The 27,584-nt window shown below is 45.0% G+C and overlaps 1 protein-coding gene across 2 annotated transcripts; it reads left to right on the forward strand.

The window, feature by feature from the left end:
* The first annotated feature begins 387 nt into the window (after nucleotides 1-387).
* Nucleotides 388-27,574, forward strand: LOC311023424 (DDB1- and CUL4-associated factor 1-like). Of its 2 annotated transcripts, XM_084025252.1 has the most exons (31): nucleotides 388-560; nucleotides 787-975; nucleotides 5,020-5,216; nucleotides 5,312-5,388; nucleotides 5,532-5,605; nucleotides 6,081-6,194; nucleotides 8,839-8,976; nucleotides 10,031-10,609; nucleotides 10,797-10,898; nucleotides 12,318-12,476; nucleotides 12,661-12,840; nucleotides 14,598-14,707; nucleotides 15,468-15,567; nucleotides 15,660-15,829; nucleotides 16,291-16,415; nucleotides 16,504-16,580; nucleotides 17,222-17,386; nucleotides 17,649-17,804; nucleotides 18,652-19,308; nucleotides 19,846-20,123; nucleotides 20,222-20,420; nucleotides 20,827-20,909; nucleotides 21,001-21,085; nucleotides 21,979-22,212; nucleotides 23,019-23,112; nucleotides 23,267-23,371; nucleotides 23,603-23,676; nucleotides 24,005-24,094; nucleotides 24,846-25,016; nucleotides 25,888-26,008; nucleotides 26,291-27,574. In XM_084025252.1, exons 2-31 carry the CDS (start codon nucleotides 940-942, stop codon nucleotides 26,347-26,349), a joined length of 4,809 nt encoding a protein of 1,602 aa, XP_083881378.1. In that variant the 5' UTR covers nucleotides 388-560; nucleotides 787-939; the 3' UTR covers nucleotides 26,350-27,574. The 2 variants fall into 2 exon arrangements, with proteins under 2 accessions (XP_083881378.1, XP_083881379.1); XM_084025253.1 differs by lacking the exon at nucleotides 787-975.
* Nucleotides 27,575-27,584: the final 10 nt, after the last annotated feature.

The raw sequence follows: 27,584 nt of genomic DNA on the forward strand, positions 1-27,584 counted from the left end.
CAGCTGTGATCTTTTGGAATTTCACAGCTTCGCAGTTGTTTAAAAAAATTACATTTATCTATTTTGAACAATAAGACTTATGTTTCAAGCGTTTGTTGAGACAATTATACAGCATGTTCGCAATACCTTATGTAACTTTACTCTATACTTTTTGCTTTTTATTGTCTTTATTAATATAACAGTCATAATGATAAGCTAATCAATCATATACAACATCGAACAGAAAATGTAATATTTACTGAACACAAACACAAATACAGAGTATACCAGAGTGATATAATGCCTGGGGACTGGGTAGCTTTGGTCAGTAGATTTTGAACTACAAGTCCCATGAGGAGGCGCGCCTTGTTTCGTCATCTAACGTCGACTGTCGTTCGGTGACGCAGCGCGCAGCCGCCGGGAGAAGTTTTGAAAAATAAACGTGATACTTTTTTTTAAATGGTCTAAAACGTTTAACATCAAGCGTTGTTTCGTTTGTAACTTTCCGGCAAATAAATAAACTCGTTATCAGCATTTCTTTAAAGGGCCGAGAAGCAGCACGAAGAAGAGGCTTTACTCCGGTGAGTGTGACATTTAAACGCTGTGAACTTGCTAGCTGGAGCTGTTTGTGTCTGACATGAGGCGGCGGACTGTCAACACGCTGCCGTTGCTGTTCTCAACCTTCCCGCCGCGTTACCCGGCGGGAGGAGGCGAGTGTGGATACTAAGATAACGTGCAAATGAGCCGAAAGGAGCGGCGAGAATTGAGGCAAGTTAGCTAACACCTGTCACCTTACTGCCGTGTTAGCTAACGTGAAGCTCACGCTGCTGAAAGTGTCCTCTGAGCAGCGGTTGATGAGCCAGCTGTCCCCCGACCAGAGGCCACCCGGTACCGGTGTGGATTCACCGCACCGCGGAGACGTTTCCCCTCTTTATAGTATCTGAAACTGCCTGCTCTGCGATGTCACGGCGGCGAGCCACGCTCGGACACAGTCTGGTAAGTTTTAGGACAAACAGGGATACGATTGTTTTGAAGAATAGAGATGGACGTCAGTGCTGGTAGCAATACCACACAGTAAAAATACTCCGTTACAAGTGTTTCAGAAGTAAAACACAAGTAAACGTTACTGCGCTGTTCGGTATCATTGCGGTGTTGGGGAAAACAACGACAGAAGTGAGTGTTTGCGTGAACGTAACGGTGCAGACAGACAGGTGCTGTCACCCACCTCCATGCATTATTCATTGTTAATAATCATGGGACATTAATTTAACTGGAGTTGGGTTCCAGAGCCCAGACTGTGCGTGGAGGTGAGCCCGACTACCTGTAGCCGGTAGCGCTCTACCTCCCGCCTACCGGCAGGCCAAGCGTGCTGCAGCACGGGCGGTCGCTGAAGCAAAAGTTCGGGTCTGGGAAGAGTTCGGGGAGGCCATGGAGGAGGACTATCGGTCGGCCTCGAGGAAATTCTGGCAAACCATCCGGCGCCTTAGGAAGGGGAAGCAGCCCTCCACCAACATTGTTTACGGTGGAGGTGGGGAGCTGCTGACTTCGACTGGGGATATCGTCGGGCGGTGGAAGGAATACTTCGAGGATCTCCTCAACCCCACTGACACGTCTCCCATTGGGGAAGCAGAGGCTGGAGACTCAGAGGTTCATCCACCCATTACACGGGCTGAAGTCACCGAGGTAGTTAAGAAGCTCCCCGGTGGCAAGGCACCGGGGGTGGATGAGATCCACCCTGAGTACCTCAAGTCTCTGGATGTTGTGGGGCTGTCTTGGTTGACACGTCTCTGCAACATCGCGTGGCAGTTGGGGACAGTGCCTCTGGACTGGCAGACCGGGGTGGTGGTCCCTCTATTCAAAAAGGGGGACCGGAGGGTGTGTTCCAACTATCGGGGGATCACACTTCTCAGCCTCCCCGGGAAAGTCTATTCCAGGGTGCTGGAGAGGAGAATTAGGCCGATAGTCGAACCTCGGATTCAGGAGGAACAATGCGGTTTTCGTCCTGGCCGTGGAACACTGGACCAGCTCTATACCCTCCGCAGGGTGCTTGAGGGTTCATGGGAGTTTGCCCAACCAGTCCACATGTGTTTTGTGGACTTGGAGAAGGCATTCGACCGTGTCCCTCGTGGCATTCTGTGGGAGGTACTTCGGGAGTACGGGGTCGGGGGCCCTCTGCTAAGGGCTGTTCGGTCCCTGTATGACCGGAGCAGGAGCTTGGTTCGCATTGCCGGCAGTAAGTCAGACCTGTTCCAGGTGCATGTTGGACTCCGGCAGGGCTGCCCTTTGTCACCGGTCCTGTTCATTATTTTTATGGACAGGATTTCTAGGCGCAGCCGTGGGCCGGAGGGGATCTGGTTCGGGAGCCACTGGATTTCATCCCTGCTTTTTGCGGACGATGTGGTCTTGTTGGCTCCTTCGAGCCAGGACCTCCAGCATGTCCTGGGGCGGTTTGCAGCCGAGTGTGAAGCAGCCGGGATGAGGATTAGCACCTCCAAATCTGAGGCCATGGTTCTCGACCGGAAAAAGGTGGCTTGCTCCCTCCAGGTCGGGGGGGAGTTCCTGCCTCAAGTGGAGGAGTTTAAGTATCTTGGGGTCTTGTTCACGAGTGAGGGAAGGATGGAACGCGAGATTGACAGGCGGATCGGTGCAGCGGCTGCAGTAATGCGGTCGCTGTATCGGTCCGTCGTGGTAAAGAGAGAGCTAAGCCGAAAGGCGAAGCTCTCGGTTTACCGGTCAATCTACGTTCCTACCCTCACCTATGGTCATGAACTTTGGGTCATGACCGAAAGAATAAGATCCCGGATACAAGCGGCCGAAATGAGCTTCCTCCGCAGGGTGGCGGGGCGCTCCCTTAGAGATAGGGTGAGGAGCTCCGTCACACGGGGGGAGCTCGGAGTAGAGCCGCTGCTCCTCCACATCGAGAGGAGCCAGTTGAGGTGGCTCGGGCATCTGCATCGGATGCCCCCTGGACGCCTCCCTCGGGAGGTGTTCCAGGCATGCCCCACCGGGAGGAGACCCCGAGGAAGACCCAGGACACGCTGGAGTGACTATGTCACCCGGCTGGCCTGGGAACGCCTTGGGGTCCTCCCGGAGGAGCTAGGGGAAGTGTCCGGGGAGAGGGAAGTCTGGGCGTCCCTGCTCAGGCAGCTGCCCCCGCGACCCGGTACTGGATAAGCGGAAGAAAATGGATGGATGGATGGATTAATTTAACTGCTCCCAGTTTATACTATTTTTCACTTGGCCCGTCCCCGTCTGAAAAGTGAAGCCCCTTTGATGTGCCTTAAACTTACATTCTCTCTTCTGGCCATCAGGGGGCGACTCTGGTTGGGAAAAATCATTCAGATTACATGGAAGTCTATGACATAATGATCATACTTCTCTTGGTTTATTATCTCCGTAAACATGCTTTTGTGCTCTCAATCTCCAGTTTCAAGTCTTCTTCAATCATGCATGATGTTCATCTAGTCAATTATGGTCCATTTAGAGTCCAACAGACAGGGCGGAGCTACCTGCTGATTGACGGGTTGCTACTGTGGTCTCGCTACCACGCTACCAATGCAGTTAGCTGCTAAGATGGCTTTAACACTTAGCTGTAAAGTTGACCTTGAATTATGAAGCTAACTTTGTTAACAGCTTAACACCAGAATCCAGAAGGATCCAGATCCAGGACTCTGGGTGCTGCTCTGCTGCTTGTGTTCATCAGATCTGGCCGTTCCTCCTCCACAGTCCAAATATGGTCACTTCCTTCACTGGTTGCAAAAATCTCAAGATGGAGATGTTTAAAATGCCGAACTTGAGGCCTCAAAACAGTAGTCCACAAACCAACGGGTGACGTCACCATGACTACGTCCGCTACTTATACACAGTCAATGTTTGATAGTTAAATTAACACGCTACACTGCTGCATGTAAACTTCCATGTGTCAGTTAAATAACACATTCCTGCTCCATCATGTAAGGATAATTAGTATAATAATGTAATACCATGAAGCAGTTGTATTTTCTGAGATGGTAAAGCCCGGAGGTTTGTTTGGAGTTTCTCTACCATAGAAATGAAATAGGATATCGGTGGAGTAGTAACGTTATGAAGCAGAGAGAGAGACTACATGAGTAACCGTTAAGAACGTAATGCTCCATCCACACTCGGATCACACCGTGGGAAACAAGATGGATGTCGTCAGATGACTGACAACTTTGTTTATATCTTCTCTAACTATTGCAACATTAAAGCAGTGGAAATGGAAGCTAGCTGGCTAACTAGCGGAGACGAGGAGAACCGCTGATAGCATGTTGTGTTCAAATGTGTCAACTCGTGTTCCTCATTCACGTTGCATCACTCATGCTGGGCATATTGACTGTGTATGCAATCGTGAGAATTCAGCAGAACTCTCTGAAGTATCAAAAGTGATCATGATGTTGGATTATATTATTGGATTATATCAGTAATGAATTCATGTGTAAGCATCAATGTGTATGGCATTGGCTGGATGGATACCGTGCTGGGAAAATGAATTTCCCCTAGGGGACAATACAATCTATAATAATCTTTCATATTGGTAAAGGTGGGTTAATCCTTTTATATGTGCTCTGCTGGGTAGCTTAATCTATGATAATACATCACTATTTATTGGTTGATTTAAATTTGATATAAGTAATCAGACTGCAACAATACTAATGTCAAATAAATGGGTAAAAAAACACAATATTGGCTACCTTATTTAATACAGTATGCTGTAAAAAATTAAAGCAAAAGGCAAGGAATACAGTTTTTAAGGTGAAATATGAAGGTAAAATCAAAAGAAGTAAAATCGGCCAATTATACCCTGGACTCCAGAGAGTGATGAATCACACCGAGCTGTTTAAAATCAGTGACTATGTCAATATTAGTATTATTTTCAAGGAAGGAATTTCTGATTATTTATTTATTTATTTAATTTGTGCAAATTCACAGAAAGCACATGGTGTAAAACCTAAACATTGAACCCTGATTCATGGTGCAGGCGAACACATACTGATTGTACTTGGTCGTCCTGTCTTCCAGGCAGAAATGTCTTCCCCAGACGAAGAAGCGTCGCCTGCCGCGTCCGCTTTAATGTCCTCTGGCTTTTCGGGCGCCCTGTCGTCTGCCACGCCGGTCGCCGTGTCCGTGGACGCCAAAGTGGATCTCACAGCGCTGCTGGACGAATGGGAAGGAGCACAGCGTGGCACCACGGAGCGACTGGTGTCCATCCTTACTCGGTCAGCAGACATTTCTTTTTTTAAAGGATTCGTTATTTGTTTTACTGAATAAGTTACAGGCGGAGCTTAACGTCTCATTGGTGTGTTTCCTGCAGAATCTCTGAGCTGATTGAACAAGAGACGGGAGAATATCACAAAGCAGACCCTGATCCGTTTGATGACCGGCATCCAGGTTCTCCTCCATTTCCACTTTCAGAAGCATTCTGTGTTTTGTTCTTCTCCAAACAATCAAAAACAAACCTTTGTGGAAATGATGTGATCGTCACAGATTGTTGAAGTGTTGCAGGATAGTCTGACTCCTGTCTAACTTTGCAGGACGAGCGGACCCAGACTGCATGCTGGGACATCTATTGAAGATGCTCTTTATGAATGATGACTTCAGTAATGCGGTGAGTCTTTTTGTTGAATCATGAGATGTGGATGTGGTTTGAGTTTAATTAATCTCAAATGACCTGTTTTACTCCATAAAATAAACCTTTGTTTGGAATAAAAGACATATATAAATGCATATGTACCACTTCCTATTATTTCCTCTATTAACTGATGACTCATTTGGGTTGTAAAATGTCAAGAAATCAGGAAAAATGTCCAAAGCCCCCATATATTTAATGAACAGTATCTTATTTTGTACAGTGATATAAAGTAGAGAACTAACTAATGTCAAAGTGAAACAAAGTGATCTGCTTACCGGTAGTCAAATATCCATCTGTTATTTAAAATGTAAAAAAACCTGAAAACAACAATGAAAAAAAAAACTGAAATATTGACACATGTAAAAAAGTAAAGAAGTTGTATCTAAATGTTAATTGTATGTATTTCTGTTGTAAAATAAAGGAAGTTGAATGTGTTTGGTTTGTCTTCCAGCTGATGGACACGTATGTAATGACCAGCAGAGAGCTGAGCCTCAACACAGCCGCCTGTCGTCTGCTTCTGAACATCATGCCGGGCCTCGAGACCGCCGTCGTCTTCCAAGAGAAGGTGAGTTATAGTCCTCTGTGTCAAAGCAGGGAGTTTGAGGATCCTGTTAGGAACAATAATGGCACAAGAATGGAGGGATAGTTCATTAGAATAAACGCTGCAGGGATCTGGAATCCATTTGAACTTGTTACTTGTATGAGGTGCTTCTCCTTAGTCAGTGTATCACCAACAGTAGATGGAGGTTATGGGAAACCGACAGGAGTACCAGCAAGGGAGCAAAGCAATCTACTGCATAATCAATTTCATGATGTTCTATATTTAGAATATTTTCAGGGGGCGCTAGTGAGCAATGGAATCGTAAAAAGCATCTCTGAAAAGCTCAACTCAGTTCCCCTAAAACTTGACAAAAATGCAAGTGATCTAAGTCTCCCCATGTCTCAAAGAATCTAAACCCAACAGTAGTCCCAGGAGCAACTGGGTTGCTTGATTTTCACGATGCTTAAACAAAGGGCGAGAAGCAGAAACCCCGCAAACCAACAACAAAAGCAACAAGACGGTGCTCGTGGCTGCCTTAAAGGTGCTATTGACAACATTAATAACATCCAGCCACTAGATGTCGCCCTCCCCCTTCCATTGCACTCAACACAGCTGTTGCTTGCAGCGCATGCGCCCTCAATGGGTTGCCAGCTAGCAAGCGATCTTTAATGAGCTTTAATGAGCTTCCCGGTCAAGAAGGAAAGTATCCACCTCGGCTTTTCAGTCCTTGAAACTCCTCCAGCTGACTTCGGCGATCAAACGCTGAACCGATGTTCACTCTGGTCTTGCTCCTCCTTTTGTCACTTGAGGCTGGTACCGAAATGCCGCCCGCTTACCGCCAAACTCCGCCATTTTTCTGTTTTTTCCACACTAATTGGCAACCCCAAAGACTCTTGACCCCTGACCCACAGAGATCCCACATGATACCAATGTCGTTATTCATATTTACATGGGGCAACTGTGGCTCAGGTGGTAGAGCGGGTTGGCCAATGTTCGGAGGGTCGGCGGTTCGATCCCCGCCCTTGTCACTGTGTCATGGTTGTTGTGTCCTTGGGCAAGACACTTCACCCAGCTGGCCTCGTGTGAATGTGTATGACTGCTGTATGTTTGAGGTGGTGGTCGGAGGCGCTGTAGGCGCTGAATGGCAGCCACGCTTCCGTCGGTCTGCCCCAGGGCAGCTGTGGCTACTATCGTAGTTTACCACCACCAGTATGAGTGTGTGTGAATGAATCGAACCCGGAACCCTGTCAGAGCGCTTTGAGTCTCTTGAAAAAAAGCGACGTATGAATCCAATCCATTATTATTATTTAATGAATGAATTCATTCATCAGTATTTTCCGTTCTTTACCATGCTGTCAGACAGTTTCCGATGGGGGTTCAGATTCTCCCCAGCTGGACTTTGGATACATACCGAGTGCAACCCCACTTCTAAAAACCCAAACTGTCCCTTTAAGCCCCCTGGATGAAAAAGTCCCAGACAAGTGACTATAATTAACGTTTATTTTCATTGAAAGCTGGTTTTAAACTAACTGCAACAGCTGAAAATGCCTCCCATCCGCAGAAAAATGTGAGCAGAAAAGGCGAGCCAAGCTTACCTTTACATTTTATTTATTTAAAGTCCCAGTCGGCAACATTTTTTTGATCATATTCACTGAAGCCGACACTTTGCTCCAATAGAACAACATAAATCAAACGGTTTTAGAAAAAAAAGCGTGCCTCTATGTGCACGTAGAGCCTGTTTGTTTTGCAAAATATCAACAGCGCCCGGATCATCCTGTCCAATCAGCACGCAGGGCTGTGTTCGTGCACACACAGAGCCCCTCCCCCCTCGGGTCGTACCACTATTACACGAGGGAGGCGGAGGGAAGTAGCTACAAGCTTCTAATTCCTCGTTAAAAACCGAAATGAGAAATTCCAAATCATCCAAGGAAAAGAAAACACCGGTGGAAAAGAAGGAAAAAAAGAAAGATTGCGACGGTGCCCGTGATAAAACCAGAGTCAACATCGGACCCGCGTTTCAAAGGTGGCGTGATCTAAGGGAGTTAAAGGGTCGTGGGGGAGGAGCGTGAGAGTTGTAAACATTCAAAATCTGACAGAGTGCCCTCCATCTGCCAGACTTGCCGACTGGGACTTTAATGTTTATTTAGTCATGGACAGTGCACATTAATAAACATGTAAATGCACCAGAATTAGCCAAAATGTCTATTTTGCATCTGTTGTCCATGGGCCGATGTTAACAGGCCAGATGCACCTAAAAGAAACTATACACACATCATTGTAAAAGTAAAAGATGAAATGACACGTTGCACATAAAATATGACAAACTAGAAACAGAATGAACCTACCATAATAAAACCCCCTTTAGTCCCCGTCCTTATTTAGTATAATCAGTTAATACATTATTAATAACACACTCTTCTTAGCAGATACAACAAGTTTAAGTGATTATCAACAAATATGCCTTCTCCTATGAAAACATCTTATGATATTACAATTATGTTTGACTAAGTTGTCGTTTATACATGAGCTGATGCTGACGGACGCCCAGAGGAAGAGTTAGAGTTGATGAGAAATATGTTAATAACCACTGATATCTCATAGTATGTTGTGTTGTAAACCATGTATTCATCGCCATCATGGCTATATTGTGTTTCTGTGTGTGTGACAGGAAGGTCTGGTGGAGAAGTTGTTCAACTGGGCCCGTGAAGCAGAGCGGCCGCTGTGCGTCTTCGCCACAGGCCTGCTGGCCAGAGCCATGAGCAACCAGGAAGTGGCGGCCAGCTACAGAGAGGAGAACACCAAGCTGGTCGGTCTCTCATATATATCCTGTAGTTGAGCTCTAGACTCTGTGTTTAATGATATTTAACAGTATAATGTGTAACATTCCAGCATTCAAATGTCTTAAAGTAACTAGACATATGCTATATATGTTGTTTGGTTGTATATTACTCATTATCCCAAAAGTTTCCAACAATGTTCAAAAACAAGTTTAATCAAGTTTGATTTGATCGTCTGTAGTAATCTAATTTTTGGTTAGTTTTCCCTTCAGTAGCTTGATACCAGTAACTAACGGGTTCAGAGGAGGTGAAATACAGGAGGCACGTTCCTTGCTCCATTAACTTGACTTTGCTGTTGCATACTGAAGCCAGTTTTAATTATCTGTATTTGTTTCCTGTTAGCTTTGCTGAAGTTTGTTGCCACATTTTGATCAGGCTACGGGTGCAGCGTATACACCGGAGTGTCCAAGATCTCTCCGCGGGGCTTCTGGCGCCGCCGAGCATTTGTGTCCGCCTGTGTCACACGGCGCCACGGAGCTCGCTGTGCTGCGACCTGTCTGAACGCCTCAATTGGTTCAATGCAACTGAAAGAAATGAATGAACATGCCGATGAAATTTGAACATTGACATCCCTCGTCACCTTTCAGTTTAGTCATTTCCTCTTTGTCATAAACTGACTTTTTGATCCAGTTTTAAGACGCATTTTTACGACACAGTTTTTAGATGTTGGTGGTTTTAACAGGATAAAGGATTTTTAGTCTCTGGACATAAGGATCTTAAGTTACCAGAGAAACAAGCTGAGCACACATTAGCGGCAGCTCCCCTCCAGGACGCCCGGTGTCTGCCGGACAGCATCAGAGAAACACTGATTATTCACATGAAGATGCTTTATTCTGGGTTTTAACCAGCCGGTATTGTTTGTTTTGGAGGAGGAGACCTCAGTGAGAAAAACCATGACACACTTCATCAACCCTGTTTTATTTCAACAGAGAAATGTTGTACCTGTAAAAGCTAATGAATGTGGTGGCTGTTAATATAAAATATGATTATCACTCATGATTTCAATAACATCTGAACATCCAGGTGCCAATCATGATCCAGCGCCTTCGTCAGCTGCAGACCGAAGAGGCCAAGAGTCGCCTCAGTCCCACTCCCACGCCCCAGAACCTACCTCAGGACTCTCAGGTCGAAGCCAGCCAAACCGCTAGCATCTCAACGGACCAGCATGACAAGGCAGAGGGGGAAGAGAGGGAAGGCGAGAGCAGCAGGCCAACGCTGAAGGCTAAACCTTTGTCACGGTTCTGCTCGGCCCAGAAAAATGGAGGACCCAGCTCGGCGCGGCTGCTCCCACACTTTGTTTACCAAGCGAGGCCGGCCCAGGGAGTGGAGGACCGGCAGGAGGGGAGAGGAGGAGGAGGGAAGAGACGGGCAGTAACGGAGAACGGGAGGAAAGCCAAGCAGAAATTCAACTTCACCTCCACCTCCTCCTCCTGCAGGACGGACGAGGAGGTGGAGAGAAGTGAGCAGCCGGCCTGCAGCTCCTCCTGGTCCGAGATGAGCTCCGTGGTGATCGGCTCTGACTACCGCCTTTCACCGCTGAGCCCGGCCATGGAGCAGAGGCTCATCCTGCAGTATCTGACGCCACTCGGAGATTACCAGGAGGTGAGACTCCAAAACGCAAACCACAACTTGCTCTTTATGACTTTAACTAATAGAAAACAACAACGGCAGTCCTTAAAATGAGCCAGTATAGATGCTTTCCTTCTGAGGCTCGGTGGGATCTTTGATCTCTCATTTGACTCATTCTGCTCAGATCAAGTGTAAGGTCAGTTCCCTTTGTCTCCTCCAGCTGCTGGCCGTCTTCATGCAGCTGGACACCCGGTCGTTGCTGATGAACTACATAGACCTCAGGCGGACCAAAAACGTCCAGCTCACCTTCGACGCCCTGCTGGTAAGACTGGTGTCCTCAAAACAACTAGAACAAAGAATGCAGTTTATCTTTTCGTTCCTGGGTCACTCGATCCAAATGTCACCCATCACTGATACCTGGGTGGACTTTGAACGCAACACATACATTAAATCCATGAAAGAAAGGGCAGATATTTAACATACTGTCACATGATAATTCAAGAATATTTGTATGCATGTACACTATATTGCCAAAAGGATTCGCTCACCTGCCTTGACTCCCATATGAGCTTAAGTGACGTCCCATTCTTAATCCAAAGGGTTTAATATGACATCGGTCCGCCTTTGCAGCTATAACAGCTTACCATACCATAATTACCACAGCTTACCACACCATGATCCCCCTCCACTAAACTTTACACGTGGCATGATGCAGTCAGACAAGTACCGTTGTCCTGGCAACCGCCAAACCCAGACTCGTCCATCAGATTGCCAGATGGAGAAGCGTGATTGGTCACTCCAGAGAACGTCTCCACTGCTCTAGAGTCCAGTGGGGGCGTGCTTTACACCACTGCATCCAACGCTTTGCAATGCACTTGCTGATGTATGGCTTGGATGCAGCTGATCGCCATGGAAACCCAATCCATGAAGCTCTCTACACTGTTCTTGAGCTAATCTGAAGGCCACATGAAGTTTGGAGGTCTGTAGAGATTGACTCTGCAGAAAGTTGGTGACCTCTGTGCACTGTGTGCTTCAGCATCCGCTGACCCCGCTCCGTCATTTTACGTGGTCTACCACTTCTTGGCTGAGTTGCTGTCGTTCCCAATCTCTTCCACTTTGTTCTAATCCCACTGACAGTTGACTGAATATTTAGGAGTGAGGACATTTCATGACTGGACTTGTTGCACAGGTGGCATCCTATCACAGTACCACGCTGGAATTCACTGAGCTCCTGAGAGCGACCCATTCTTTCACACACGTTTGTAGAAACAGTCTGCATGCCTAGGTGCTGCTTTTATACACCTGTGGCCATGGAAGTGATTGAACACCTGATTTATATTATTTGGATGGGTGAGTGAATACTGTTGGCAATATAGTGTATGTTGTAACCTTTCTGATTGTGTTTGATTCCATAAATGAATCATTTAAAAACGGGAGTAAACAGCTCAATATATTGTTTCAGCATCGATGTGAGCAGTTGTCACATCAAACACGTCACATTACTAGAATTTAGCTGCTTGATAGAAAGGACAACTCCCATGATTCTCAGGTTCATGACTAATCCAGTATGAGTGATCAATGAGCTTAAACAAAATGAACAGACAAGCAGCATTCAATGTCCGTTCTACTCTGTTCCATTTCTATGTTTGGTACCCTGCCCCTTTTTATTGTTTCAGTGTTGTTTCAAACCTATGTCTGTGATCGGTTATGTGCTCCACGCGTTTCTATCTCCTGTCTTCAGTATCTGGCCTCGCTGCTCCTCCATAAGAAGTTTGCAGCAGAGTTCATCACGAACGGAGGAGTGCAGAAGCTCCTGGAGATCCCGAGGCCTTCCATGGCAGCAACTGGAGTCTCACTCTGCTTGTACTACCTGGCGTACAACCAGGATGCTATGGAGAGGGTACGGCCACACACACATCTGCTGTCAGGGTGATTTAGCAAGTAAAAACGTTTGTGGTTCATTTTAGGGTTTAACTTTTATTTCAGGTTAGAATGACTATCGCTAAAAGATTGAGTCCAGTAGTCGACTATGATCATCCAAAAGCATATGAACTTACTTAAAAAGCTATTTGTTGTGTTGGTAGGTGTGCACGCTCCGGGGCAGTGTGCTGTCAGACGTGGTGTCCTACGCTCTCTGGCTGCTGGAGTCGTCCCACGCGTCCGGCGTCTGCCACGCCACCATGTTCTTCTCCATCTCTTTCTCCTTCAGAGCGGTGCTGCAGCTGTTCGACCACCAAGACGGCCTGCGGCGGCTGGTCAACTTGGTGAGTGTGAAATCTTTGATCTTACGTCGTCTTAACACATTTAAGGAGCAGTGTGTAGCATTTATCGGCAGAAATGGAATATACCGTTCATTACTACGTTTTTATTAGTGTTATCACCTGAAACTAAGAATACTTGTGTTTTCTTTAGCTTGTGTCCTGTTCACACCAAAGGTGAAGTGAGTTTTCACCTTTGTACATCATTGGTGTTTATTTGCGTCACTCGCACGAGACGGGTCGGAGAGGAGGAGGGGCTTACCCCCACGTAGATACCAACAAGTCATGGCTGAAATATCATTAAGAATATTGCTGCTTGGCTATTGATGCGTGTGTGTCTGGTTGATGGGTGCTAGGCTATGCTAACATTGTAGCCGCTCCATCAACACTCCAAATAAGGTCATCTAGACATAAATACAGCAGAAACCTTGTTGTTTGGACCACAGACAGTCTCTGGTTTCTCCACATGGTCTGGTCTGGTCTCTGGACTAATGTGAACTACTATCTAGACCTCTGGGGGACCACAGACAGTCTCTGGTTTCTCCACATGGTCTGGTCTGGTCTCTGGACTAATGTGAACTACTATCTAGACCTCTGGGGGACCACAGACAGTCTCTGGTTTCTCCACATAGTCTGGTCTGGTCTCTGGACTAATGTGAGCTACTATCTAGACCTCTGGGGGACGATCTTTCTCAATCCCAACGCTGATAGGCTTTAGTGACAAAGTATCCCAAAAATCGTCCCTCTATTAAATATTTGTTTGTATGCAGTCGTAGAGCAGGTCCCCAAGAGGACAGAGTCTGGCATGTTGCACCACTACGTTTCTACAGTAGCCCAGAATGGACAAACCAAACACTGGCTAGAGAGAGCCTTTCCCACAGTTGCATTACCCGCAATACAATTGTATTGCGTTTAAAACGTTTTGCTGTGAGTATTGTGATAATGTATCTTGGGATTTATTGGCGTTTTTCAATTGCAAATTATTGATTTGTCATTTGTTTTATCTAAAAAGATTTGACTCGGTTCATCTCACAAACTTCCTGCCAATCCCACATTACCCATGATTGCACTAGAAAAAATGAATTTGTATAATAGGTTTTGTAATAAAAGAGTCTACCTGGTGCAAAATATTGCGATACCATGCTGTATCAGTTGTTTTCCTCCAGCACTAGTTTGAGGTTTTCCAAGAACAATGGACCCGTTCCTATTTCTTCACAGAGCTCAATGGGAAGCCAGCGTTTGGAATTTTCGATGACTAGTGAGAACAGAGAAGATAAATGCATTATTGTCAGGTGTGAGGAAACTGTTTAGTCGTAGCAAAGTCATCACTGTGTCATCACAGGCTGTTCATCATCCGTTTGGTAAATGGGTTGTTCATTAATTGGGTTTTCAGAATGGGAGAATTTGGAGGTTGTAATTTCTCGGTTATCATGAAATGGTTTTACTGGTGGAGCACGTGATCACATGCTGCGTTCAAGTGCTCCTCTAAAGCTGCCAGATAGCCAATTCAGAGAGAAATAAGGATGGAAACATGAAATTACATGAAATTGTATTGCAAAAAAATATAGTATTGCAAAATGATATTGAGAACCGTTGCATCCCTACACACTGCTGCTTTAAATGTGGAGCGAGTTGCATTTTAAATGCAGGTATATTATTGTTGAATAATTGTCCTGTAACAATGACAATAAAAGCAAGTCTAAAGTCTAAAGTTGAATACATTGAGCTACCTGGCCTAAATGTATTGACTGTAAACCCTGTAGGTCAGCACTTTGGAGATCCTTAACAAGGAGAATGAGGTGTCCATACTGAGTGATGACCACATCTTCGCCAACAGACAGACAGCAAAACATACCTGCATGGCCCTGCGCAGGTACTGCAGTGTGATGGATGGATGGGAGCGTACAAATGTATAGAAGTCAATGGCAGGTGGTCACTTCATACAAGCCCTTGACATACCTGTTTATTTGACAAAGGCGATGTCAGTGTTGTGAAGTTTAGGACTCTTTTATGAAACAGATTTATAGAGAACTTTGCAGTGATATTATTACTTTAGCTGCCCTTGTTTGTGGGAGGTTTATTTCTATTTATTTTTTTAAATAGGTTGTGAAGATTTGTTTTAAATATTAGTATTGTTTATTTTCTTTAGTTTTCATGTTGAATGTCTTGAGCTATCCTTTGGATATTTTTTTTCTTTGTCTGATAATCCATAAATCGAAATCAAGCAATAACTTGTTACTTTTTTATGAAGGGCAACTGATGTATTTAGGAGTTTAGTTAGTTAGACTTTTAGGAAATAACAATACATAATTCAATATCATACTTTACAATCAGTTTAAATATGTTGCTATGTGTGCGTGTGCATGTGGGTGTGTTGCCTAATTAATGGCACTATGCATCCAACCTGAGCCAGCGTTCCACTGTTCATTCATATTATTTAGTCGTAGTGAAGACTCTTCTGTAGTTTTTGTTTTAGGGCTGATTTCAGTGGATGAGTTTTCTTGTGTTTACTTCATGCTGATGTTATCAGTGGCTCTAAAATCTTCATGATGCATCTCTGCCTCGTGCATTACTGTACCTACTAAGTACCATGTATGTTACAGGTGTATGAAGTAACAGTGAGCTTTGTTCAGGTACTTTGAGGCTCACTTGGCAGTGAAGGCTGAACAAGTCAAACAGTCGCTGCACACGTCAGACGAGGGCATCATTGTTCCCCAGCAGCCATTTTATAAGGTATGTGTTGTTATCGGCGTCCTGTTTGTACAGAAATGTTAAAAAGGTTCACCTTCTTACCCTCTGCTGTGTGCGTGGCTTCCTGTTTCCAGGCGTACACGTACACCAGAGAGCAGGTGATTGAGATGATGGAGTTTCTCATCGAGGTTGGACCTCCTCAGCTCCACTGGGAACCAGTGGAGGTTTTCTACAAACTCTCCTGCGTGCCTTTAATGCTGCAGGTCATATCTGCAGCCTGTGACTGGAGGACTTACTACGGCAGGTAAAGTTACCTGCACAACTACGCTGTCTGGTGGCAGCCGTGATGAGGGTTGTGATGTTTTGACGTGTGGTTGTATGAGGTACCAACACGTAATCGACAGCCTCTTCAAAGCCGCTGCACAGAACACAGTGGTGCTGGTCTATTGGTATCTCCTTTGGTTGTTGTGTTTTTAGGTGTTTTTAAAGGGTTAGTTCAGATTCACCAAAGGCAGACAATAACAGCAATAAAATAAACCATGGAGGCAGCAATACACCGGCAACTGCTCTGTTCTAAGTGGTAAAATACTGTTTTTGTCAAAGCAGTCTGGTGCCTTTGAAGAGACTTAAACTGATATTCAGGCTCAGGATATTCACATTCCACCAAATGTCATACAAATCATGCAGCATTTACTCTACTGGAGGAAAACAGTAACTGCACCCTTATTCTTGACTTTGTCTCTTTCCGTCCATCTCTCTGTCCAGGAGTGACATGGTGCGTTACGTCTTGGACATTCTGGCCATCCTGGTGGTGGTTCCCAAGGTCCAGTTAGTGCTGGTGGACACCGTGGACGTTCAGGATGAAACCAGATCGGCTGTCTCCACTGTGGGTCAGTTCAGCGATCGGTTGCCTCTGAGTTTCAGCCTTTGCATGTCTTTATTTTCCTGGATGAGCATCGTCTCTTCTGTCTGCTGCAGGTATGAGCATCATTCTGGGTGTCATTGAGGGAGAGGTGTTTGTCAACGATGCTGAGATCCAGAAGTCTGCACTACAAGTAAGTACATGGCTTTTAACATCACAAATTCTTTACTTTGTTATAGTCATCTATAGTGGTTACCTGAAAAAACACCCAATTGAAATGGATATGAAATATTGTATTTTTATTGATTCAAATGATTATTTTTAATGGTGTATTATAAGCTGTTTTGAGCTAGTGTTAGGTGGTGTAAGAGGTCATAATTAACCTCTAATATGTTCTACTGCTGTGAAATGATCTCCTTCAAACAACTGTATTTATTCAAGTTTACCAAAAACAACATTTCACAAGATGACATTTGACCATGATGATGTTATAATTTACCTGAATCGAGCATGAACAAGCAATTGACAATTCAATCATTTCGTAGCTGGCTAGTTAGCAAACTAGCTTGCAAATCCCTCCACGCTTTCATCCTCCAGTTACAGAAGATTAAAGGAACCACATGAACTGCTGGGCTTGGTCTACATTACATAACATGTAACCAAACTTAGCATGTTTTAACTGACTGTGCTATTGTTAAATGCTATTGCCAATTGCTAGCATGCTCATTATTATCATTATGGTTAGCTAAGTGCTGTAAATATCTGTTATGGTGACAAAATACAGGTTTTTTGCCAACCTTTACTCCATCCCCACCCCTTCTTGCCCCGCCCCAGGTGATTACAAACTGTGTGTGTGCTCCAGACCAGAGCCTGAACACTGTGGGGGCTTTTGCTGTCACCCCTCTTCGCCCGTCCCTCCACCCCCAGCAGCCCCCCGCCCCCCACAACAGAGTGCTGTCCCACATGTGGCAAACGGTGCAGAACAACAACGGTATCAAGGTAAAACTGAAGGGAGCTGAGATCTTTCTTCTCCTTTTAACCAGCTGTTAGTGATGTCCAAATGAAGCTTCGTGAAGCATTTTCTTTATTCAACAAAGGGTTGAAGGCCGATATATTTCCATTGCTTTCAACCCTTTGTTGAACCGAGAACGCCATCTATTGGGCTCAGAAAATAAAGAAAATGGTTCACGGAGCTTCATTTGGACATCACTACCAGCTATTCACAAATAGGAAAACATTCTCCGACATCTGTCTCCCCCAGGTGCTTCTGTCTCTGCTGTCGGTGAAGATGCCCATCACAGACGCCGACCTGATCCGGGCTCTGGCCTGCAAGGCTCTGGTTGGACTCTCTCGCAGCTCAGCCATCAGGCAAATCATCAGCAAACTGCCGCTCTTCACCAGCAGCCACATACAGCAGGTGAGGACCAGATCAGAAAACACTTTGTGACAAAAGAACAGACAACATGTTGCATGTATCCTTAAACTGAAAGACACCGCTCCTACTGTAACTCCTACTGTAACTCCTACTGTAACTCCTACTGTAACTCCTACTGTAACTCCTACTGTCAGAGAGTTCATTAATATCCTGTATTCTAATGTACGACAGATTCAGGGTTTTTATCCGAGCGAGACCAAATATTCAGTTAAAACAGATCCTCATTGTTCTCTGTGAAGTTTACAGGAAGTGATGTAATGTCGCCTCGGTACATTTCATGTGGAGTGAGCACTGCACCAGACTCCCTCTACTAATCAGGCTATGAGGTTTTCATTCACACAAAGTATCAAAAAGTATTGTCGTGCTATGAAGTTAAATTCATTGTTGGCCCAATAATTGCAACAAAGTGCTGGCTTGTTGTGGCTGTGAGTCGGTCCACCACTTTGGTCCAGATTGAAATATCTGTGTATTATCAGATGGATGGTGATGAAATAAAGACATTCATGTGTCCCCCAGGACGGTTTGTAAAACTTTGGTGTTCTGGTCATTTTCATCTTATGCCAACATCAGGTCTACATTTGAATTAGTCCAGTACCATTTTAAAAACAACATTGATGCATTTGTCTTTGCTTCAAACTTACCACACATGATTACTATTTTAGTGCAGATCTGCATCCATGTGCAGATTACAAATAAAGGAACACATTTGGAGAATAATGCAATCAGAAAGAGGTTTGCTATTATCGGCTTACTAGTTTGTTCAGGTATTTTATGAGCAGAAAGGCGGATGTTTCTCAGCATAATTCCAACCCTGTCTTCACCTCCCCAGCTGATGAAGGAGCCAGTGCTGCAGGACAAACGCAGCGAGCATGTCCGTTTCTGCCGGTACGCCGCCGAGCTGACCGAGCGAGTGTCGGGGAAGCCTCTCCTCATGGGTACTGACGTCTCATTGGCTCGCCTGCAGAGGGCCAATGTGGTCGCCCAGTCACGGATCACCTTCTCTGAGAGCGAACTCTTCATGCTGATCAGAAACCACCTGGTGTTCAAGGGGCTCCATGACACGGCCAACACACTGGTTAAAGAGGCCAATCTATCCCTGGCGTCCCTCTGTCCCAACTCTTCCTCTTGTGTCACGCCTCCCCCCCTCCCCTCCTCCTCCTCCCCGATGATTCCCAGGACTTGCCGGTTGGCCGGCGGGATCGCAGCTCGCGTCGCCGGCCATGTTGGATCTACTCCTGTGTCCTCGGTCGCTGTGGCCTCCTGTTCCACTCCTTCCTCCTCTCGTTCCCTCATCACTCCTCACCCCTCATGCACCTCTTCTTCTACCACCCCCGACCCTCCTCATTCTCATCCTGCATCTCACGGGCAGGGCTCGCATCCGGTTGGCCGGATCTTGTTCACGCGGGAACGTCCGGTCGCCCAATGCAACTCAGGGAAAAAACTACGCTCGCTAAAGCAGAAGTCTGACCACGGTGCTTTCATACAGGTCAGTGATGCTCTTTATTGTGTTTGTTTGATTATTTGATTATTCATTAAAGCTACATCCATTGGTGGACAGGCAGAATGGTAATCAAGAACAAGTTGTATAATCTTTGCAATCATTCATTAAGCTAAAATGCCACACAGACTTTCTCCAGTGTCACCTTTGGTACAGAGAACCTGGGTTGGTCTTTTTCCTCATTCTATCTACCAAAAAACTAACACGTGTTAAAAATAAGTTAAAAATCATAAGCTGCTGTCTTTTTATTACATAATCACATGTTCCATGTCCTCTAGTGATGAATGTCTGCCAATTATGCTCCCAGCTTTAAATTCTCCTGCAACAAGTGGGCTCGCTTTAAAATGAGTGAAGCACTTTGGAAAGCAAAGCTCATTGAAGGAAGGGAAGTGCCTCTTGTACTTCCGGCCAATTTACGTTTTTCCTTTTGCCTAAAGAATGAGTAGTATTGCAAATACTAGTCCATCCAAAAAGGTCTACGTGTCGTTTAGCTCGGACTCAGGATCACCTTCCTCTCTTGATCAGACTCCGGCCATGAAGAAGCAGCTGGAGCGCCACCTTCCTTCCCCGCCGACCCTCGACAGCATCATCACCGAGTACCTGAGGGAGCAACACGCCCGCTGCCCCAATCCGGTCACCACCTGCCCCCCCTTCTCCCTGTTCACCCCCCACCGCTGCCCCGAGCCCAAGCAGAGGTGCCAGGCATCGCCCAACTTCACCGCCCGCCTGGGGAGCAGGGTGCTGTACCCCAAGTACGGCGGTGTGGACCGAGGGTGTCTGGACAGACATCTGATATTCAGCAGGTAGTGAACAGTCACGAGTATCCAGACCCCTGCTTTTACATGAGTCCTGTTCATCACTTCTCTGCTGGTCTCTCTCCTTCTTTAACGTCTCTGTTTAGGTTTCGTCCGATGTCCGTCTTCCACGAAGGCGACGGAGACGAGAGCGGTTTCACCTGTTGTGCCTTTTCAGCCCGCGAGCGTTTCCTGATGCTTGGAACCTGCTCCGGTCACCTCAAGTTCTACAACGTCTTCTCTGGAGAGGAGGAGGCCAACTACACCTGCCACTCGTCTGCCATCACACACCTCGAACCCTCCAAGGTGTGTTTGACTGGCTGGGAGCAAGTCCAATAATACTGTGTTGTCACAATATCAAAATTGTGACATTGATACGATACCACAGAAAAATCTAAAACGTCAGGGAAAAGTAATGTAATAATGCGGACAGAAGAGAAGGAAAAAATGATTTTTCCTATGATTTAAAAATATATGAATTTTAAATTGTACACGGTATGCAATTAACATATGCCCCCTATACTTTATGTGACTTCTTTGATGGTTAACTTCATATTTGCAACCAGGTATCACTTTATAACAGAGACAGAGTTGTTAACAACAGGGTATCCTGATGCTTTTCTAGTATTCCATACAGCTCAACAATAATGTACTTTTACATGATTTCAATGAAATAAAACATCATATTAAATCTTGTTTATGTGTTTTTCAGGATGGGAAATTGCTCCTGACCTCTGCTTCTTGGAGTGTCCCGTTGTCTGCTCTCTGGAGTATGGACGGTGTCTTCAGCTTGAAGTAAAACTAGCACACTCACACACCCCGTTTGAACTCTCTTTTAAACGTGTTCCTCATGATGTTTCTGTGGCGTTTGTGCTTCTTGTCCCAGGAGTTCCTTTGTAAACGACCACTACGTGGAGTTCAGTAAACACTCTCAGGACAGAGTCATCGGCACCGAGGACCAAGTCGCACACGTATGTTTCCCAAAATCTTAGATCATATTAAAAATATAGAGAGGCCAGGTCTTGCCCCTCCCCGTGGACCACCATGGGACTTTATTTCAGAGTAAAATATCTGGCTGGCTTTGTTTAAGGGCGGGACAAACCAGCAGCTGTGTAGATATTATGTAAATGTGTTACTTTGTGACATCACCACTTAATAGAAGAAAAGGCCAGATTGAATTGAGGCGTTTGAACCAGTTGAGGAGCAGAGTGTCTGTGGGGAGAGGAACTCTTTGGACTTTAGCCTTTGACACTTGGAGACATTTTACCTGAACAAAAAACTCTAAACACACGACAGGAAAGAGAAGAAGCAGAAAAGCCTAAAAGGTCCTCGATAAGGAATAAATAAATAATGAATAAATGAATTTATTCTATTTCATTTTTTTGGAGAGCTGATTGTTGTTCCATCCGTTGTGGTAGGAGATCCAGACATTGTGAGGTGTTGATTTTCTTTCCTAGTCCAGGAGGTTTTTAGGACAGAGGTCTCCTCCTCGCTGAGTAAATCACTCAATAAGGGGCTTCATGTTAAATATCACACACTTCATCCTGTGTGAGGGGCTGCGAGCCAGGCTGCTGCTAGCGTTTGCTCCGCTTGTTTCTCTGGGAACTTAAGATCCAGATGTCTAAGATCATTCATCCAGTTAAAAACCACCAAGATGTTTATGAGAGCTTCTGTCTGAAAACCACAATGCTGATGCTTGGACAGAGAGGATATGACAAGCCACCAAATGAAACGGTTCTGTGATTAAAATGAACCATTTGGATGTTAGAACACAACAAAGCTCTTGTCATGTTGTGACATGTGAATGCCAGAAAGTGGCGTACCTTTTAATTATTTCTGTTAATGTGTTGCGTTTGTGCTGCAGATCTACGACATCCAGACGGGTCAGAACACGGTGACCCTGAACGACGCCGCTCTGGCCAATAACTACAAGAGGAACTGTGCCACCTTCAACCCCACCGACGACCTGGTGCTCAACGACGGCGTGCTGTGGGACTTGCGGGCGTCGCGGGCCATCCACAAGTTTGACAAGTTCAACATGAACATCAGCGGCGTTTTCCATCCAAACGGCCTGGAGGTCATCATCAACACTGAGGTCGTATCCTTTGATCCCGCTGGGGTTGATGCTTCTTGAACGTAATGATCTCGTTTGTAGCCATGTTGACCTTTTTATTAATGCATGTAAACAGAAAGACTCCATAAGACAATTCTTAGTTCTGGAAGTGGATCAGGTGGTCTTGTCTTTAGGATTAAAGGATTAGTTGAAAATGCTTGTTTGAGAGTTGAATGCGATGCTTAGTACCACGCTCAGTGTTTGGACCATAAATATGAAGCTTTCATCAACAGCTGGTTAGCTTAGCACAGAGACTGGAAACAGTTAGCCTGGCTCCATCCAAACGTTACCAAATCAAGCTGCTAGCGCCTCTAAAGCTCACGGAGTCACTCGTTTCATCTCGTTTCATCCCTGACATGTAAAAATGACTTCAAGTCTTTATTTTTTACGTAAGTATTTCTTGTGCCGTTTGCATTTGTATGATTATGAAGAATATTGTTTGTTTATTTAAAGTGTAGGCTCTGTTTGGAATATTTCCACCAGACTCCATTGACAAAAACAGTAAATTAACCTCTGAGAACACAGGAGTTGCTGGTCTTCTGCTGCCTCCATCCGTTAGTTTGTTTGTGTTATCCAATCACAATCTTACCTACACAGGAATTTAAATAAGAAAATAAGATGTAATAAGTAGAAAGATCTTTGTGGTCTGCACTTTAACAAGGCACAAGTGTGAATTTAACATTCAATGTTCATGGACGGATTATTTTAGACGTTTTTTAACGATGCATGAAGGGGTTCAGGGAGGCGGCCCGTCACTTTGTGTGGTTCTCAGCCTTGACAGCTGCTGTCAGTGGGACCTGAGGACCTTCCACCTCCTGCACACCGTCCGGGCCCTGGACCAGTGCAGGCTGGTCTTCAACAGCAACGCCACCATCATGTACGGAGGTATGTGAGCCTGCTAGTGTGGCCGGGACAATCAAACATACCGAGGGTCTTACTTCTAACTGACGTGTCATTGTCTCCTCTCACACACACACACACACACACACACACACACACACACACACACACACACACACACACACACACGCACACGCAGCAATGCTTCAAGCCGATGAGGAGGATGACGCCATGGACCAGCAGATGAAGAGTCCTTTCGGTTCATCCTTCAGAACCTTTGATGCTACAGACTACAAGCCCATTGGTAGACTGCACTTCCTGATTATTGCAGACTTAAATCCCATTGGTCATTTACAGCAAATATCATTTTACAGCACGTAATGTGATTTTTGACGGAAAAAGTACAGTTTTTTTATTTGATAAGAATAATTCAAAGGTTTCAGATTTGTTTCTCCTGGTTTTTTTGCGTACGATGAGTTTGTATTTAATCTCAGATTTAGTTTGTAACTTTGTTATCAAACGTTTTGTTTTTCAGCCACAGTGGACGTAAAGAGGAACATCTTTGACCTGTGCACCGACACCAAGGACTGCTACCTGGCTGTCATTGAGGTACTTTGCTTGCCGTTGAGCCTCTCACTCGCCCGTGTTGATGTCGGAGCAAGCCTGAACACGTGATGAAGATGCTGTGGCTCTTTCTCATCAGTGAAAGTGAACTAAAGTCTTTGGCTCCAACATTTTAAAAATGATTATTAGTCAAGACTTAATTTCACAACACTTGCCTCCAACTTTTATCACCGGCATGGAATGATATATAGACATGCCCTGCACTAAAGACGTGGTTCTAAACACATGGACACATGTTTTCTCCTGCATTTCACTGCTTGGATTAAGAGGGATTAGGTTGAGTTGTGTTGTCTTTTACATGTTGACTCTGTAGAACCAGGACACGGTGAGCTTGGACACGGTGTGCCGTCTGTACGAGGTCGGAAGACACAAACTGGCCGAAGAGGGAGACGACGACGATCAGGTGAGACGCACACCAGCGAGTATCCTGTTCCTTAGTCTGTGTGTTGTCTCAGAGCAGGAAGTGTATTTAATAACGGTGGAGGATGCGTCAACACTTGCAATGTCTTGTTTGCATCTAGCCAGAAGTGCAACAAACAGTGAAGTGCAGAGTAATGAACATATAACTAGAGTAATTAATAGATATAATAGACAGTAAGGGGCGAGTCAGCATCACAAGGCAGTGATGTCGAGGCTTCAGCACCGGACTGCACCCATGCAGCTCCAACTAACAACAACACAGGAGACCCGTTTGGACAAGACGGCGCCTTTTAAGGCGCTGCAGAAAACCAGCGTGAAAAAAGGTGAAACGGACGGGATCTCCGTAAATCATTAATCGTCTTATTGTGCCGTGTGAAAAGATAATTATTATTATTTATAATATTTTAACTTTAATGCACCTCAAACAGACACAAACAGTGCACATGGTTATTTATTATGTTATATAAAAAAACAAGGGGGCTGAACAGGAGCTATGCAGTTTTGTGACATGGCTGTAGCGCCCCCTACCCCTGGAGAAATGATACATATCATGAGTTTAAGCTACAGGATACGAGACCGACATGTATTTGAAGTTACACGTCAAGTCCAGATTCTTCTTCTGTTTACTGATCAACGTGGAGGAAAACCACGTGGCTCATCATTCTCGTCTCATCATGCATGATTAACGCTGACTCAGCAGTGTTTCTAACGCGTGTGTTTTTGTCATCTTCCAGGATGATGAAGACCAGGACGATGACGACTCCTCAGACACTGATGATGATGATGATGACGACGACGATGATGATGATGATGACGACATGGACACAGACCCGCTCATAGAAGAACTGGCCAATAACGGCGACCTGGAGAACGGGGACGGGCCCAACTCTCCCACAGATGAAGAGGTGATGCCTCTCACCGACCAGAGATGAATCATGGTCACATGATTCTGATGAGCAACGGTCATCTCCACCTGCTTTACTTAGGTTTTCACCACAACACTGCAAGCAATTTCAGTTTTAAGGATATCCTTAAAATATTGAAAAAAAAACGTTAGTTGCAGATTGAGATCATACTCCTCGACTCTTTATAATATCTAAGGAAAAATAAATCTAATTTCCTGTTTTTTTCCAGCGTAAAATGACTGATATCAATCACACAGACGGGTGAATTCACACAGAATAGATAGCGACTGCTGTTGGCTCTGCCCTGTCTCAATGTCCGATTCACAAAATATATTTGAGCTCATTATATTACAGCCTCTCCAAACTCCAGGAAGGAATTTACAGGTGCAGATATCACAGCAGTGCCGAGTCCTCATTAGTTTGGCAGCTCAGTTCGGCTCTGATCAGACGCAGTCCTGGGTTAATGACGTCGAGGCGTTCAGGGCCCTCCTGTAAAAACGTGAGGCGCATCGTGCAGAAAAACATTCTGCATTTTGTATGAATGTTAATTATTATTATTACTATCACTATAACTCTTTGAATTGCCTATTTTTTAAATGCCGAGTCTAGCTGGATGGGAGGGTGCGGTGGGAGAGACGTGTCGGAGGACATGCTGTTTGTTGTGTGTATTCAAAAAATACTAAGACATATTATTTTAAGTACATGCTCATTGTATTTCATGCGGTTAACATTTCCAAATAAATTAGATAAAAAGAAAAAAAAATGCAAGGCACTCAGCAACGCAGACGCAGCCAGCAACGCACGTCACTCTTTGGAAACACTCCCCAGGCTGCCTGCTTGTTGTTCACTTCTGTTAAACTCCGCCCCTCAGATAGCGGACCTTCTCGGCAGCAACAGCGACGGCGACAACAGTGATGGTGATGACGGCTCGTTGGACTCGGACCACTCGTACAGGAGCGACGATGAATCGGACTCGTTTGACAACCCACCCTGTAAGTAACCGTGATGATGTTCATGTGGTTGCTTTCTTGTTTGACACTTCTGTGAGTCCTGCTCTGCTTAGTCTCCTGATCTGATCCACATGAACCAGATCCTTTCAGTCACTCCTCATTATTTCTATTTCTTTCATATCAGTCTGGTCCGTAAGCACCAATCCAAAGAAAGTGATTTTCAGAAAACTCAATCCAAGTTTTGAATGCAACCACTAAAGTAAGATGAATGCTGGTTCAGTGAGTGAAGTGAGTAAATACGCCGCCTTTCTCTCCATGCTGCAGTCCCCTCAGATGAAGACTCTCAGATCCTTCAGGCCCTCACTGACCGCTGGTTCTCCTGAGTGGAAGAAGACACTCCTCTGCTGACAACATGAACCTCAACAAGGACATTTGTTCTTCTTTTTAAACCATCATGTCTTCAACATGATTCGTGAACATTATTGCCCCGAGGACATCAGCAAAGTCTGTGATATCGACTCTACATGAGGAGATCTTTCCTAAAGATCATTCAGATGAAACTTTGCACTTGAGCCAGGCTTCCTGCTTCCTCTCAGCAGGGAAATAAAAGGTATTTATGACGTCAACATGGCTCTCTGCTGGGAGGAAGGTGTAATGTTGCTCAGCTCCAAAGGAGGCGCCCTTTTGTTGTTATATTAACTTTGTTATCACCTCACGATTGAGCTCAACTGTGCATTCACTAACATTCTTTTTCAAATGATCGTAGCTAAAGCCAAATATTCCCAGAAAGGCAGTGAAGAATGTCGGAGCCCCATGCTTTCCTTGTTTTACTGCAATAAAAAGGGACAACTTCTCCCTCGTTAGCAAACATCAGAAACCATCCACATGATGAAGACGCAGACGGCTCACCGTCGGCAGCACCAATCCATTTACGTGAGGAGACTCTAGATGTGGCAGTCATGTAATCGTGTTTCATTTGAGTTGCTGTGACAGTTTATTTTAGCTCCTCTTTGCAGGAGTGGCTAGTTTTTACGCGTCGGGAGGAACGTTGTTTTGTTATTGGAGCCTTTGTTTCGGTGAAGCAGCACATTGTTCAGTTATCAGTGTGCTACCTTTAAAAGGACCGTTTGAACTCTAGAAACTGCGTCCAACAATCTGAGCTGAGGAGCCTGGATGGGTTTGATTAATTAATTTATTTTTATTAATGGATGCTCTGGTGGTCAACATGGCTCTGCTGCTGGGTGAAAACTTAAAGGGGAACTTTGGTATTTTTCAACCTGGACCTCCTTATTTTCCATATTTTTGTATCTAAGCTTCAATACATGAACAATTTAATAACTGCTGTTCATCACTTAGACATGAAAACATGAGACTGTACCGTAAGTTAGAATTGAAGAAAACCTTTATGCAAGTTTTTATGCACGTTTGTCAGCCTTTTACAGCCTGAAGTCATGCGTAATAACAACAAGTAAAAAGAAAATCTGTTTCATGTGACTGCAGCTTTTCAGAGCCATAATCTACAGTTTTATAATAGATTGTATTGTATATAAATCTGTTTAAATTGTTGTAAATGGTTCTACTTTAATAATAAAAGAGCCTTCTCCCTTCTTGTAACTCT

The sequence above is a fragment of the Eutrigla gurnardus genome, assembly GCF_963514095.1.
Source record: "Eutrigla gurnardus genome assembly, chromosome: 2".
In the NCBI taxonomy this organism is placed as follows: domain Eukaryota; kingdom Metazoa; phylum Chordata; class Actinopteri; order Perciformes; family Triglidae; genus Eutrigla; species Eutrigla gurnardus.

What these genes read in the sequence shown, in the direction of transcription:
- LOC311023424 (XM_084025252.1), top strand. Translation starts at nt 940, where the DNA reads ATGTCACGGCGGCGAGCCACGCTCGGACACAGTCTG. An exon ending in CACACCTCGAACCCTCCAAG is followed by an intron (nt 20,421 to 20,826) that starts GTGTGTTTGACT and finishes TGTGTTTTTCAG; the next exon opens with GATGGGAAATTGCTCCTGAC. An exon ending in CGCCACCATCATGTACGGAG is followed by an intron (nt 23,113 to 23,266) that starts GTATGTGAGCCT and finishes ACGCACACGCAG; the next exon opens with CAATGCTTCAAGCCGATGAG.